The following is a 16,699-nucleotide window of genomic DNA, read 5'->3' as shown; positions in this document are numbered from 1 at the left end:
CCAAAATTGCCACTTGGGTGAAGTACAGGTGGACTGCAGAATCTCATGGTACCATAACAAGAACACAAGAAATAGGAGCAGGAATAGGTTGTTCGGCCCCTCGAGCCTGCTCCGTCAGTCAATAAGATCGTGGTTGATCTTCAACCTCAACTCCACTTTCCCACCCGGTCCCCATATCGCTTGATTCCCCTAGAATCCAAAAATCTCATAACCCAGATTGAATCATCAGCTTCAGGAAAGGAGAGGGGGGAGGGGAGAAATTATATTCTACATTGTTTTTAAAAATGAGGTCAAATTTATGATACCCTCTCTAGGAATACTGGAAAACTTCATTCATTATTAATAAAACATGCACCAAAAACCTTTTGCGTGAAAGACCCGCACAACTTCCTCACACTGGCATGACTTTCACATTCTATAGTCTTGCCTACTAAAGTAAAACGGAATCCAGTTACCATTAAGCTCTATTTTCCCTCTGTTCGTAAACTGCTTTACACCCACTATCAGTTACCAACCTTATTAGCATTTAATCTGTTTAAACCTGACTAAAGACAGAGTGAATTAGCCAAATTAGTTCAATTTTCACAATCAATTATTTGTCCTATACCTGCTGACATGACAGCACACTTAAAACACATCCACACCACAAACTGTAACACAGCTCTGCTTCTGATGGCTACTTACTCCAATGAGTCGACTCCACCTGCGAGCATATGCAGGTGATTGAGCGTGGTGATGGAAGTAGTGAGGTGGCGTTTTGCATGATCAAGCTGTTTAATATCCCGTGTGATTTCCTTGACCTAAAGAACAGAGTTTCAAAAGGTCATCTCCAGCGAGGCCATGTTTCCTAAATGTACACCATTTCTATCAAGCCAATATGGGCTGAATAAATGTAATGGAAGCTAGATAAACACGTGAGGGAGAAGGGAATAGAAGGATATGTTGATAGGGTTGGATAAAGAAAGGTGCGAGGAGGCAGACATGGAGCATAAACACCGTCATAGAACTATTGAGCCGACTGGCCTGTTTGTGCTGTACATTCTTTGTAATTGTGCCGTCTTGGCCCCATCTTCTGGAACTCCCTCCCTAAACCTCTTTGTTTTGCGACTTCTCTCTCCACCTTTAAAAAGAAACCTCCTCAAATCCTGACTGCATCTTTGACCACCTCCCTAAAATCCTCTACAGCTCCGTTCTCTCCTATGTGAAGTGCCTTGGGACATTTTATTATTTAAACAGCAATGTACAAATGCAAATTGTTGTTGTTGAAACAAACATTATTTCCTTTTAAAATGTTTCCCTCTTTATCACGTGGTGACAACTTTAATTTAATCACAGGTTATTTCTACGACAAACTATACTGGTCCATTCTAAGTGCCTATAGGAGCTGTTAAGAAGCTGATGTTGGGCCCCTGTTCTCAATTCCTACATCCATAAACTAAAAATTTAAAATATAACTACATTGCATGGACCACTAGCCTGTTAGATGTTGCAAAATAACTTGGCAAGTACAACAATTGACTGTGAATGCAATCCCACAAACTCTCTTCTCTCCAGCTTTCATCGATTATGTATGCTTTTATGATCTGTGCGGAGTTAGCTGATTAGCATTGGCGCGACAATTAGCTCTAAAAGCCTAGAAGAAAAGGAGGGGGAAAATACCCAGAGTTCCCTCTCCTGATTGCTGAGCACGACCCCTGCTGGAAGAGTACATGTCGACAGATGAAGACAGGATCTGGTACAGCTGTAATGTCCCCATAGGTGAACACAATTACACCAGCTGTCAAAACTCACGTTTGCCCAATGAGCAACACACATAAGGGTAACCAGCGCCCTTGGAGTCGAACCTCAGTAAGAGAGTCAACACCTTCACAAAGGAGGGAAAAGAGAAAATTGGAAACAAAAAAGGTTATGATGAAGTATGAGATATGTTAGAAAATATTTAGCAACAATGGGTGGACAATGAAAGATCTATAAATAGCCCCTGAACATTACATAGACAATGGACCCATTACTGTGGATTATATATGTTGCTGGTGTATCCCCCTCGCCATACCTTTTCCCAGCATGTGCACTCCCATTAAAATGGTCATACAAAGAACTTCTCCCGTGCCCTCCCCACCCTGTGGCTTAGTGGAGAAGTGTATAGACCAGGAACATCCCAGGTTTGATCCCTAGGCTACGCACAGTTAGACAGCAGCCAGGGTGACAGTGGGAACACTTTAATTCACCTCAGCAACTCAGGCCAATCTGCCAATGTTCCCACTTCCAATCAAATGGTGCCTGCTGAAAAGAGTACAAGTATGAGTGAAGGCAACAACAGACTCTGCTGTCATACCTCCCACAGTTCAAACCGTGCTGACACCATGAAGCATGGACAATTAAGGTGCTGGAGGACTGCCATTACCTATGGAACTAGTATGTCACAAATTTCAGAAGGGAAGCAACTGGGGGGAAATGCATGAACGGAAGACTTCCCTGTGGAGTTTGTGATTTCATGTCAATTGAGGAAGGGAAAGAATGATCAGTGAATTTATTAAAAATTATTAATTTCAACTATTCAAAATCCTGAAAATATACCATCACTGTTCCTCTTGAATTCTCTGCTTAACGGATGTTCCTCTCATTTAACTCTAGTTCTTCCAATGGAGCTCATATGAAAAATGGAGCACTTCATTCTTAAAAATCAAAATAATTCCTTCAGCGTCAGACTTACCATCTGTTCTGATTTCTCTGCTTTGTCCTTAATGTCTTTAATCTTGGCAAATAGCTGCTGAATGGCTTTTTGTGCTTCTTCCAAAGCCTGTACAACAAGAATGGTAACAGTTTAAGACACAGGTATTGAACAGAGATTGGGGCAAACCAGGAATGAACATTAATGACAAGAGCCAATAGCGTTTCCTCCAACCCTGTTTTTGCAACCATCCATCAAGAGTTTAAACAGAGGGCTCTCTCGCTTGGTCAGTAAAATCAAAATTATAGAAAATAGCAAAAAATCTAAATGTTTGAGCTGCTCGGTCCGTATCAACATTCCATTAACACATTTGCTCCAAATTCAAGACCAATTAATGAAAGTTTCTTTTTTCAAAATTATTAGAACCAACTCAACCCCTCCTAGCTGTTCTTAATAATTTATTTGGTATCAGGTTTTTTTTTTGGCTAAGAACTGCTACCTCCCCTTAAGTGTGTACCCAGTGTTACATTCTAACCAACCTGAACCCTTCTTTATCCATACTGATAAGAAAGTAAAGACTGAGCAGTGTTGGAAGCAGACATTTGTTCACTTCCTTAAAATTTCATGGACCATTATACGTTTTGCAGAAAGCACTTCAGGGATTCTCAAACTTTTCCGTTGTGCTGTGGGGTGAACCTGTATCCACCAAAGTTGTTGCCTTGTACTATGATGTAATAACGTAGTATTTGAAACTTAACTGGCCACAATAAACTTGAAAAAAATGGCACTAATAGAGAGAGTGAAATGTCATACAAATCGATCAGAGACTATGGCTTGCAGTAATTCATCAAAAGATTATTACAATAGATTCTGGAGGAGGCAAGGTAGCTTTTTTTGTTACAAATTGAACTCACTTAAAAATGAACAGCTTCATAGTAATAAGTCTTGTGCAATAAGTTATATTGCACAATAAAAATTACTCTCCAAAAATTCTCTGATTTGGACAGAAGAACAAATAACTTCTCTCTCTTATCCTTTACAAAGTTGATCCGGGAAACGTAATTGTGTTTTATAGACATGAGGAAAGCACTTGTTGAAACCATGTATAAGAATGGAGGATTGGTTCACTTATCAAAATCAATACTGCGTGCAATACTGGCAGGATTCCTTGCATTTCAGTGCTAAACAAATCCAGGGTGTTACTTAGTTACAAGTGCAAGATTGGTGGAGAATAGCCAACTCGTGTTCAGAATAAGCCATGGTGCTCCATGTGCCAGAGTGGTAGATGTGGGGGTTCATGTTTTCAAGTCTCTGCATGGTGACTGTGAAATTAAGAAGTCAATTTGGTCACAGAAGCTGTTTAAAAAAAAAGTTTTGTAGTTTCAGGCTGCTTAATCTAGGAACTGCAGCAGAAGGGGGAGAGATAAGAAATGGAAACATACTCAATCTCAAGCCAATCACGATGGAGAGCTGCCAAGAAAAGTAAGGCAATTCCTTGCAGGGAAAAATAAAAGGGAAGTGCGCACCCCAGGGATGGCACCAATTTTCCCTCCATGGAGTAAAGTACCTCCACTTGCTACTACTCCACAGCAGCACCACTAATATTGGGAACTCAGCCGGTTTTGGGGAAATTCAAACTGCAGCGCCATCATTCTGAGACACTGTACAGGACAAATACTTGGCTTGCTCTTATACTGCTGCTTGTGGAGAAAGCACTGGTGAAAATCCACCTCCTATTATCCCATGGCACAGCCTATCAGGACATTAAGGTTAAATCTCATGGGATCCAAGGTGAGGTAGCCAATTGGATACAAAATTGGCTTGACGACAGAAGACAGAGGGTGGTTGTAGAGGGTTGTTTTTCAAACTGGATGCCTGTGTCCAGCGGTGTGCCTCAGGGATCGGTGCTGGGTCCGCTGTTATTTGTTATTTATATTAATGATTTGGATGAGAATTTAGGAGGCATGGTTAGTAAGTTTGCAGATGACACCAAGATTGGTGGCATTGTGGACAGTGAAGAAGGTTATCTAGGATTGCAACGGGATCTTGATAAATTGGGCCAGTGGGCCGATGAATGGCAGATGGAGTTTAATTTAGATAAATGTGAGGTGATGCATTTTGGTAGATCGAATCGGGCCAGGACCTACTCCGTTAATGGTAGGGCGTTGGGGAGAGTTATAGAACAAAGAGATCTGGGAGTACAGATTCATAGCTCCTTGAAAGTGGAGTCACAGGTGGATAGGGTGGTGAAGAAGGCATTCAGCATGCTTGGTTTCATTGGTCAGAACATTGAATGCAGGAGTTGGGATGTCTTGTTGAAGTTGTACAGGGCATTGGTGAGGCCACACTTGGAATACTGTGTACAGTTCTGGTCACCCTATTATAGAAAGGATATTATTAAACTAGAAAGAGTGCAGAAAAGATTTACTAGGATACTACCGGGACTTGATGGTTTGACTTATAGGGAGAGGTTGGACAGACTGGGACTTTTTTCCCTGGAGAGTAGGAGGTTAAGGGGTGATCTTATAGAAGTCTATAAAATAATGAGGGGCATAGATAAGGTCGATAGTCAAAATCTTTTCCCAAAGGTAGGGGAGTCTATAACGAGGGGGCACAGATTTAAGGTGAGAGGGGAGAGATACAAAAGGGTCCAGAGGGGCAATTTTTTCACTCAAAGGGTGGTGAGTGTCTGGAACGAGCTGCCAGCGGCAGTAGTAGAGGCGGGTACAATTTTGTCTTTTAAAAAGCATTTGGACAGTTACATGGATAAGATGGGTATAGAGGGATATGGGCCAAGTGCAGGCAATTGGGACTAGCTTAGTGGTATAAACTGGGCGACATGGACATGTTGGGCCGAAGGGCCTGTTTCCATGTTGTAACTTCTATGATTCTATGATTCTATGATTAAGGCATGTTATTTACCTTGTTTTCAAATCCCTCTAGGGCCTCGCCCTTCCCCCTCTCCGTAGCCTCCTCCAGCCCTACAACCCTCCGAGATCTCTGCGTTACTCCAATTCTGGCCTCTTGCCCATCCCCGATTTTTATCACTCCACCATTGGCAGCTGTGCCGTTAGCTGCCTAGGCCCTAAACTCTAGAATTTCCTCCCTAAACCTCTCCGCCTCTACCACTCTCTCCTCCTTCAAGACGCTCCTTAAATCTACCTCTTTAGCCAAGCTTTTGGTCACCTGTCCGAATATCTCCTTGTGTAGCTCGGTATCAAATTTTGTTTGATAACGCTCCTTTGAAGCGCTTTGGGACGTTTTACTATGTTAAAGACGCTATATAAATGCAAGTTGTTATTGTTGGATACTTCTATATCAACATCCAATGGATGGGAATACACAAGTAATGATATTTGGAATGTCCTTATTGACTGGTGTGCTCATGCATGACCAGGTTTTTACTACCAACCATTTTGCGCCAAGCTACTGGTAAGATCTCCAAGAACACCAAATGGAGTTTGTGAGGTCAACATGACTGGCAGGCGGCTTCTGACTTGGGGTAAATACTCAGCACAAACCCAATAAATATTTATGTAGATGGCTGCATATTTGGGGGTATTTAAATTGAAAAAATAGAATTGAAGTGTTTCTGCTCAGTTTAGTATGTCATTAGTACAAATCAAAACAATTGCACCGTTCAAAATATATGTTTGGTAATGAAATTCAGCAGTCATGGGGTTAAAGTAATTGCCTGAATTTCCAGTATCCTCTTTTGTCAGGCTGAAACTGAATCTGTAACAAATAAAAATCCTTTGGTTCAGTTTCAAATTTCTGTTATTAATTAGCTGTATTAATTTTTATTTGATGTTATTTACATTCTGCTGCAGTGGTCTAATTACTGACAGTCCAACTTCCGATATCGTCTGCATCTAGAAAGATCCCTTTTTAAAACAACTGAAGCTGAAATGGTGATCGGTGGAAAACGGATGCTGCTCTTTTCCAGTCTAAACAAGGTCATCCGCTACTTCATATTTCAGACTTCCACTGGTTTCCAGGTTTGGGAAAAAAAAGTCTCTTCCTTTTTCTGTGGCTCATTTGTGGAATCCAATCCCAAATGAACCAGACATATTTTACAATAATACTTTTTACTGCAAAAACACACAATACACATCCGGTACCATCGTCAGTGGGTACTAGTTTTTATACTTCTGAAAAAAACACCCCCCACCCGCGCACACGTTACAAGAGAGGATCCAGTATTTTTATATTACTACTTATTTTCAGGCCACAACATCATATTCCACTGCTACTCTGTGGCTGAAAGAACAGCCCATGGAGACATATTGACAAAATTAACAACTCCTTTTCTATGAAACAGAAAGTCGATTATTGTAGGGTCTCAAGTATAACCAACTTGCACATTTTGAAGTGACCAGGAATGTCAGCAGCTAAAGCCAGCTGGCTGTGGAATTCAGCAAATTCACAAGACCTCAAATCCAGATGGCTGTCACTCAAACAACAAGTAGCACTGTTGTGTCTTAAATGCTAAACCACTGTTAGACATGTGCTGTTTATTGAAGGATTCCAGAGAAAATGGCAAGCTTGTGATCTGAATCCATATTCACACAACTTTGATGCAGGATTAAACCAACTGGCTGATAAGAAACCCAAACGTAAGACAAGTCTCACTCCTGTTAATAGTCAATACATTCAAACAGTCGTCCATTCAAAGCTTTGATGCTTTATGGGCTGAAGTAAGATTTTGTGTAATACCATAAAGTGCCTATATTATCCCAACTGTCACTTTGGCCAAAGGCGCAATAATATTTCAAAAAGGTATATGATCCCAAATATTTCAAAAGCAAATCTTCAGAAAACACTGCGATTTTAAAAATGGCGCACTCCTAACAAGAGAGTTCATTAACAAAATTCATGTATTTATTTTATTTGAACAATTGTGAGGAGCTTGACCTTTTGAATTCCAGCCAGACGAAAGAAACTGCATTAACCGCACCCTCACATTGCTAGATGATAAATAGGCATTCATTCAAATTGTGCTCCACTTAGATTGTGCAAATTCATCTACCGGGTGGTCTTCCTAAGTCTTCTGAAGCCTTCCAATTACACCGCTCATCTACTTTATTGAATATTTTGCATACTATAACTACAAAATATGATTTATCTGTTTTTCTTGTAAACCTTTATGAGAATGGGTCAGCACTTGTGTGTTCCAATGGAATCTTTCAGTACTTCCCTAATTTTCAGGCATCTATAAAATTCATTATGAGGCAACTGAAACTCCCGACGTATTTGTTGTAATGTGGGGCAGTGTGAAGCTATCTACTTTTTCTCAGAAAGGCAAATTGGAATATTTTCTTGGTGATGAGAAACTACGAGCTGTGGAGGAGCAATGGGATTTTAGGTGTACATGTACCCAAATCACTAAAGGCTAGTGCACAGGTACAAAAAGTAATCAAAAAGGCTAATGGAATTAATGGAATGTTGGCCTATGTCTCACATGGGTTGAAATTCAAAAGTGAGGAAGAGACGCTTCAGTTGTACGAAGCCTTGGTCAGACCCCATCTGGAATACTGCATTCGGTTTTGGGCACCGACCCTCAGTAAAGACATATTGGCCTTGGAAGGGGTACAGCATAGATTAACCAGAATGATACCAAGGCTTAAAGGGTTACGTTATGAAGACAGGTTGCATAAACTTGGTTCGTTTCCCCTTGAGTTTAGACGGTTCAGGGGTGATTTAATCTAGATTTTTAAAACGATGAAAGGATTTGATATGATAGATACAGAAAAGCTATTTCCTCTAGTAGGGGAATCCAGAACAAGGAGGCACAAACTTAGAATTAGAGCTAGGCCATTGAGGATGAAATCAGGAAGAATTTTTTCCACACAAAGGGTAGTGGAAATATGGAATTCATTCCCCCAACAGGCTGTGGATACTGGGTCAATAGAAATTTTCAAGACTGAGATCGATAGATTTGTGTTGGGTCAGGGCATCAAAGGATATGGAACAAGGGCAGGTAAAAGGAGTTTATGAATGGTGTAACAGGCTTGAGAGGCTGAACTGTATAATCCTGTTCCTAATATAAAAAAGCAACTCAATTCATATTGGCTAAAATTTGACTCAGTCTTGGAAATTTGGTATTACCCGACTCTAAGAAAATGGCTACCTGCAAATGCAGTGGAACAACTCGAAAGTTGTGTTCCAGGTGCACATACGTGCCATCATTGTGGAATCTGGGGCAAAATGCTTTTGATGGGTTTGTTATTAGCAGCTGTTGACTAGAAGAGAGTGTCATAAGACTGATTTTTCTTTTAACGAGACTCTAGAGTTTAAAAGTATATTACTTATCAGAAGCTGGTGCCAGCAGGGTATGGTTTCATTTATTTATTTATTTATGTAAGAGCAGTCAATCGCTCAAGTTGCTGCTCACAGATAAAAAGAAATTTTAAAAATATTGTTTTCAAACTTTTTGACATACACTGTGTTGTTTGCGCATTTGAAGAGAGAAAGCAGATACAGGAAAAAGAGAACAGGAAAACATGTAGATATATAGGAAATAGTTGATAGAAATCCAGTGGCGTGATGGTGCACTAAGTAAACAAAATAGGCTCTACAGACGAAAATATCACATGCTCCCTATCTCCTCTCTTGCAGGAAAGTGATTTCCTGTAAATATGCTTACAGAACAAATAAAGGAAGAAATCATCTAAATTTTCCTGAGTTTGTACCTGATTTTAGTCTCCCTCTCTCATCCCTAGTTTTGTGTGTTTTTAAGCTGTGCTTTAAATTCTACGTAATTCTATACTTTTGCCAGGACTATTCCTAGGTGTGTGACCTCGAAACCCATGATAGACACCCGGGAAGAGACACCGATAACACATGACACATTCAAACAGTGTAAAATTCAATCGTACACTTTTGATAGTGAAAAAAAACATTCTTGTGTGGTTGGGAATTAGTTAAAAATGATATAGTTTGTAGCAAAAAAACAAACACCTTTTTGAAAGTTTTTGTACCAAATCAATCTGGTAGAAGACAGTAATGTTTGTAAGGAATGAATACAAAGTAGAAGTATGTGTAAAAGTGAAGGAAAATGTGTTTAATTTTGTTGACTGAAACTTAAAATAAAAATTACATTTTGGGATTTAAAATGGCATTCATCTCTGTTTAGCCTCAAATACCAAAAATAATGATCCCGTATTTTATTGATAATCTTTGAAAGGGATAAATTAAAGAAAAAAGGAAAAGTAAGGGCTTGCAGAAACATTTTTTTTATTCGTTCATGGGATATGGCCATCGCTGGCAAGGCCAGCATTTATTGCCCATCCCTAATTGCCCTCGAGAAGGTGGTGGCGAGCTGCTGCCTAGAAGGTTCTCCCACAGTGCTGTTAGGGAGGGAGTTACAGGATTTTGACCCAGCAACAATGAAGGAATGGCGATATATTTCCAAGTCGGGATTGTGTGTGACTTGGAGGGGAACTTGCAGGTGGTGTTTTCCCATGTGCCTGCTGCCCTTGTCCTTGTCCTTCTAGGTGGTAGAGGTCACGGGTTTGGGAGGTGCTGTCGAAGAAGCCTTGGCGAGTTGCTGCAGTGCATCCTGTAGATGGTACACACTGCAGCCACAGTGGTGAAGGGAGTGAGTGTTTAGGGTGATGGATGGGGTGCCAATCAAGTGGGCTGCTTTGTCCTGGATGGTAGTGAGCTTCTCGAGTGTTGTTGGAGCTGCACTCATCCAGGCAAGTGGAGAGTATTCCATCACACTCCTGACTTGTGCCTTGTAAATGGTGGAAAGGCTTTGGGGAATCAGGAGGTAAGTCAATTGCTGCAGAATACCCAGCCTCTATTGAGCCAATATAAAAAAAAAAGCAATGTGCACTCCTTAATGTGCCATCTTGATTCAGAGTCCTTAATTAGGAGTCTGCAGCAAGATGGCATACAGGAGCGGCAATGGGAAACGTGAAGTAGAATCTCCAGTGTAAGAGGAAACATGAAATTAAAATAAAAATAGAACAAAATGGGTCGCCTTGGGAGTAGGGTCGACTCTGGTTGGACATATTCCTGGAGGTTTCATCACATGACCTCCCGCCTCACCCAGCCAAGCAGCTGTTTTTGCGATCGCCAATATTTTTATAACTAATAAATGAAAGTGGTCAAAGAAAATGGGGGAAAAAAATTTAATGCCCCTATGATTTTTCTCCTGGATTGCTTGCAGCAGTGTCCAGGAGATTAAGCTTTAATTCCTGGAGACTCCAGGACAATCCTGGAGGGTTGGCAACCTTTCTTGGGAGTGGGACAACCTAACTATCCAAAGCTGCAGTAAAAGATCCAACAGATGGCAGCTATGTCTACCTGGGCCGCTCAACGAACCAATTCAGGCTGTGAAGTGTTGAGTTGTAAAAATGCTAGAAAAGTAAAAACTGAAATTAAGCAGTGGAGAATAAATTATATGTTTTGCAAGTCCATAGAAAGCTTCTCATCAAACAGGTCGCTGGTCAGAATGGCTGCCAACCTTCTATATGATTCAAGAATGATCATGTGGTTACTATGACAAAAATGAAGCATCTTTTAGAGTTGGTCCAAATTAAGTTTGATTTACAGCTTCTTTGAGTTTAATATATAAATATGCTTGGTCCCGGTCATTTTCTGGAAGTATTTCTTTGCCTGGCTGGTTCAAATCGGAGGATCTGTTTGTAGCCTTTGAAGAACAGATAGATAGTTAGACCTGATAACTTCTGTGGATTATGTAAGGATATCGCCTATATCATAGTTTAGCACAGAATGCCGAATTATTTATTATTTTTACTATATGATCAACCAGCTAAGCTTAACAACTACTGTAAAAATGTTTTGTTGTTGCTCCTATTCTCTTCTTCTTTTACTGTTTAATAAATTTATTTAGCAGTTAAAGCATAATCAAAATCTAGTCTAGAGCTGTGATGTGGAGATGCCAGTTCTACCTCCATCTTCAGTTGAAGAGAACCACATGAAGGCATGGGATAAAACCAGTATCTGAAATAAACTAAAGAGAGTTCTCTGTTCATTCCTTGGACACACTATGAATTTCCCTACACACCTGAGCAAGTGAATACACATGGGAAGCAAGGATCACCTACGAGAATAGTCTGAAGCACAGAAGCCAATATATCTTGAGTAAAAAAGGGAAGAAACCCCAAAAACTTAACAGTTACTACTAAACAATCAGAACAGGCCACCACAGTCAATGGTAGGGAGATTGGGACACCATAAGGGTCAATCAGATCTCTCAAAAGGCACAAGGGGACTATATACACACACACACACACATACACACTAGTCTATCTTTCATGGGAGTAAAGACCAAATCTAATCTTCAGGTCAAGCAGGGTTAGAGGCTGGGGGATAATTGGACCAAGGGCACATTGACATAATTCAGTCCCCATTTGAAAGTCAACCATTATGTCCTTAATTATATGTAATACTTCAATTTGATATTATTTATAATTAAATAGCAAAACTTATAGCAATTTGGGAAGTAGTAGAGTTGGTTGGAGCATAGAGGTTTCTCTGCAGTACAAGCAGAGGAGCTAGGAGATGCAAAACTCAGGCGTTATAATGCTACCACTGGCTTGGGGGAGAATTCCAGCATATCAAGTTTACATAGGTAGTTTCCATTATAAAGGTGCACATAGGAATGTATAATGGAAGAAGCTGGCACAAAAGTGTGACAAACATGACAACAGAAAATAAAGTTTTGTATACAAGAAGTGGGTGCAGATGTAAGAAATGTATTATAAATAGATAGATGCAGCAGTCAGTCTCCCCTCCACCCTGCGCACCCGCCCCCCACCAACCATTTCCAGTTCATATTTGGACCACCCAAGTTTCATCATAGGGTAGTCTTGGTTGGAATCCAAAAACAATGTATGCAATTTCACAGCCAAAGAATCCTTGTATTCTTAAGCGACAACAGATTGTATGTACAGCAGTCATCATCATTTTCTTTGTGTTACAATCGCAAGTTGAATAATACGCACCTCACTCCAGCCATAAATAACTATAACTACGAACTTGTACTAGTGGGTTTTCACTTGACCCAGATGGACAAATGGGGATTTTGATCCCTGTCAATATGTAGGCTTGTATCAATGAAAGTGTTAAATTTGGATTAGAGAAGTAAGGCTATCAAGCAAGTGATGACACAGAAAGTGATCCAAAATCCTGCAGGCATGTTTAAGATCTGGAAAAATGGTGTGGAATGATCTGCAAGTAAATGAGACAAGAAGCTTGCAAAAGAAAACAAATTCTCACAGACCCAACCCACAGCAACAAGAATTGAGACATACAGACTGCAGAGACACATAAAAAACTACTCATCCCCTGGAGCGAGTTTGCAGCCTCCACAGGTGCAGAAAGAATTCTGACTAAGGACAGCGGTACAAAAATACATAACAAGAACCCACATCAAAGTACCAAGCTAAGCAGAATCCAAGATGCATAGTTAGACAGAAAAAAGGTTACATTGCTATATGCTATAGATTATGCAATTACATTTCTACCAATTTAGGTTACTATCATATTTAAAGAATTTATAAGTTAACCAAATTAATCACACTTCACGCTATATTTGGTGTGTGTAGTTTTTGATTTAAACAGAAGCAGCCTGCCACTACAATAGCAGTGCTAGACTCTCAACAAGTTACACTCCTAACTCCCACCACCAATCATGACCAAGGACAGTGTTATCCAATACGTTAGCCTCTAATCACATGTGGCTAATTGAGAATCCAGCCGTGGCTAATTGCAAATCCAGCCATGGCTAATTGCATTCCTGATTAGTAAATTAAAAAATTAGTGATAGACACCGTTGTTGGGCTTATGATCTCAATACTCATATTCACACGTTGTGTTTCTCTGCAGGACAAATCAAGGTCCTTTTTGTGGCACTTGTCGATAAAATGGTAAGACGAAAAGTAAAGTGTGCGAGTGTTTTTTTTTGATTGTTGTATGTGCTTTACTTCCTCGGTTTTTGTTTATTGTTTAACTGCTAAAATGGTGTGTAACACGAGTGAAAACACCGCACCTGAGCACCGTGGAAACACCGCACCATTGTATTGAGAGGGGAGCTGTCATTGAGGTCAGCTGGGCCAATCGGAATAAATGTTCCAGGTGAGCAAAAGAAAGCAAGTCCAACCAATAACGAGTAGCTCCACTGGAGAAGATTTCCATTTCTTATTGGAGCAACTCTATGGACAAGTGTGTATGTGTGATGGTACAGCCCTTTCTTCAACTTAAGCACATTCATCAGTTAAGTGTCCTTTCACGGAAATTAAACTTAGAAACCTACTGACATCAGGATAGTGAGATGTTGCAGTATTGTACAATGCAATGTGCCATTGAGTGCACATAGAAGGATTTCAGGTCTCCTCACCCACCACTACACATTGGAAAATGGACAATCTCCATCATGCTGGTGTGGCAATGTGAGAGTTGCTTCCCCACATGGGCGGAGAGAAATAGGGAGGAAGATATCAGAGGGCTATTTTCCCCAAACTGCTCTCACAACCTCCTAATGCCTATATATATCTTCCTGAGCAGGCAGACAGCGCGTTGGTTTAATGTCCAATATATGGCATCGTCTATAGTGCAGCATTCCCTCAGGACTGCACTGAAGTGCCAACCGAGATTACATGCTGAACCCATGATCATCTGACTCAGCCAGGCTCAATTTTTATTCCTCCACTGGGAATTGTCATTCTACGCTGGACTAGCTCTGATCTGTTCTTGATGGTTCCCATCCTGCTCTGGATGCTGCTGAATGTTCTCTGCTTTGCTGCTACGCACTTGCTTCCTATGGCTACTGTCTCTACTCCAACATCCCTGTCTACTGGACTAGGTTGGGTTGGACTGGATCTCCAAGCTCCTGCTCATAATTCTGTGCATTCCTACCATTTAACAGCTGTTACCCAGGCTCACCCTCTGCTGGCTCATGGTCAACTCTCCTCCTCAGCCCTCTGATCCTACTGGACAAATTCTACTAGCGCCTCCACTGATATTTTGCCCCTCAAGCTCCTGGATCCACTCCCTCTCCACAAATGACATAAAGCTGGACATTTACTCGTGGACTGCTACAGTATTGTTACAGTATGTTGATTTGCTGCCGTGCGATATAAAAGAATGTTTATACATTTTTTATAAAGATATTTTAAAAACCAAGCTTTAAATATTCCAATAGGCCAGAATGCTGCAGATCTGCCAAGGTACTATGCAGAATCACTATTGTTACTACTGCACCCCCTCGCCTCCTTTCCACGAGGCAGCTCTGTCATCTTAATAATGTCAATTAAAACATATTCTACACAGTGCACTTTACGCAGTGGACCACAGCTATTTATTCTTGTATCTGTCATACAAAAATGTGGCTGGTCTGATGATGTTATAATTGTTTATAGTCTCCATGTCAATGAAGAACGACTAATGTTTGAGGAACTGCAGGTGTTTCACCAATATGGGGCACAGCACACTGGAACTGCCAGTACATCTGACTTTTTTTTCCTCCTTCCCTTCTAAAGGAGTCCATTCGTTGCAGGAGTGTGGCTCCACTGGCATTGGGCACCTTGTACATTCATATGAGAACACTCTTCGTAAGAAACAGCAGACTGTTCATCCATGTGATGGGCATCACAGCCAAACCCAATCCTGTGCTCCTTCGATGTGCACATTCCCACAAGGGGTTGTTGGATGACCACCAGGGGTGGGAACACTGGCCAATTTTTCCCTCCCTAACCCAGGGACATTGAGACCAAATGTAGCATCCCCATCGCCATCCTGCTTCAGAGTAGCAACCTCGACACAGACTGCAGGTCAAACCGGGGACCTTCTTGGTCTGCATGGTGCAGCTATTCATTTGATAAGCTTTTTGAGCCATTGGAGAAGGCTTTTTATAGTGTAATATTTTACGGATATTCTATTTAACTGACAACTGCATCGTCTGTAACAGGTAATTCCAAACGTTTCCAAGTCTCGGGCGGGGTGGCGGGGTTGTAATTTTAACCTACCCCACCGGGCGGGAAACTGATGGGATCGGATTGTCCGTCCATCTTACACCCCGCATCACTGAAAACAAATGATGCATTTGCTTTTTTTTTCCTGCTAAACATAATAATGCAGGATTTCTTGCACGGTTTGTTGCATTACTTCCAACTTATCTTGTAAAAACTTTCACGAGTAAAAAGTAAGTTTAGGGGAAAATTTTCTTTTAACACCAAGATACTTTATAAAATGACAACCTTGATCTTTAATTACAGCTGGGGAAGGAATGCTTCTTTCACTGTGTGGAAAAATACTTAGTGAGCACTATAGTACCAGTGACCCAGCCTGCTCAGTGTGCACAGGAAACGCATTCCACTGAGTGGGATTTTCCACATTCTCAAGGTAAAGGAGCGAGACAGCCACAAGCCATAACCAACACCTAAGAATGTCTGATTACTACGCCACCACTTCTGACTGCAGCACAAAAATAAAGCAATCCTTTCTATGGTTAGTGTGCATTTGGGTATTAAGAAACATGCACACCATCGTTTTTTTTTTCTGGAACTATTCACAAGATGAGATATTTGTTCTTATTCTCTGTAATATTAGATCCCCCGGTACAAACCTCTTGACCTTCTGGTTTTCAAAAGCATTAAATTTCTTACGTTCCTGCATGCCACATACTCTCCAGTATGTTGTTTGGAATCTATTTCCAATTTTAAATGGCTGGGCATTACAAAGAGCCAGCCATTATAAACACCACATTTTCCAGGGAGAGAATGATACTTAGAGACAAAGAATCCCTTTTTGCAAGTCTTAGTTGGAACATTTCTTCCAACCAAAATCCAATTTCAACCCCCCTCCCCCTCAACATATTTTTCCAGTTAACTGCTCTTACCATTTCCCACACTGCCACCGTGATGGTTTGGGCGGGGCTTTGGTAAGGGGCAAGATGTCGCCATCCACGAGACAAGCATTGGTCGCTCACCATGAAGCGACTGACCCGAAGGCCATTCAACCTGACTTCTCTTTTTCTTTACTAAAACAAAAGCAAAA

The 16,699-nt window shown here is 40.9% G+C and overlaps 1 protein-coding gene across 5 annotated transcripts in view; it reads right to left on the bottom strand.

Moving 5' to 3' along the window:
- vps53 (VPS53 subunit of GARP complex) overlaps positions 1-16,699 on the bottom strand; it is a 188,242-nt gene that overhangs the window by 140,375 nt on the left and 31,168 nt on the right. For all 5 annotated transcript variants that reach the window (XR_010968530.1, XM_068008319.1, XM_068008320.1 and 2 more), the window contains 2 exons: positions 2,714-2,800; positions 685-800 (listed from right to left, as the gene is read on the bottom strand). Coding sequence is in view for 4 of the 5 variants with exons in the window: in XM_068008319.1 (XP_067864420.1) it covers positions 685-800; positions 2,714-2,800 (203 nt within the window). In the remaining variant the exon portion in view is untranslated. The remainder of the gene's footprint in view (positions 1-684; positions 801-2,713; positions 2,801-16,699) is intronic.

This window comes from Heptranchias perlo, chromosome 28, assembly GCF_035084215.1.
Source record: "Heptranchias perlo isolate sHepPer1 chromosome 28, sHepPer1.hap1, whole genome shotgun sequence".
NCBI classification, from domain to species: domain Eukaryota; kingdom Metazoa; phylum Chordata; class Chondrichthyes; order Hexanchiformes; family Hexanchidae; genus Heptranchias; species Heptranchias perlo.
This window is presented reverse-complemented; position numbering and strand designations above follow the sequence as displayed.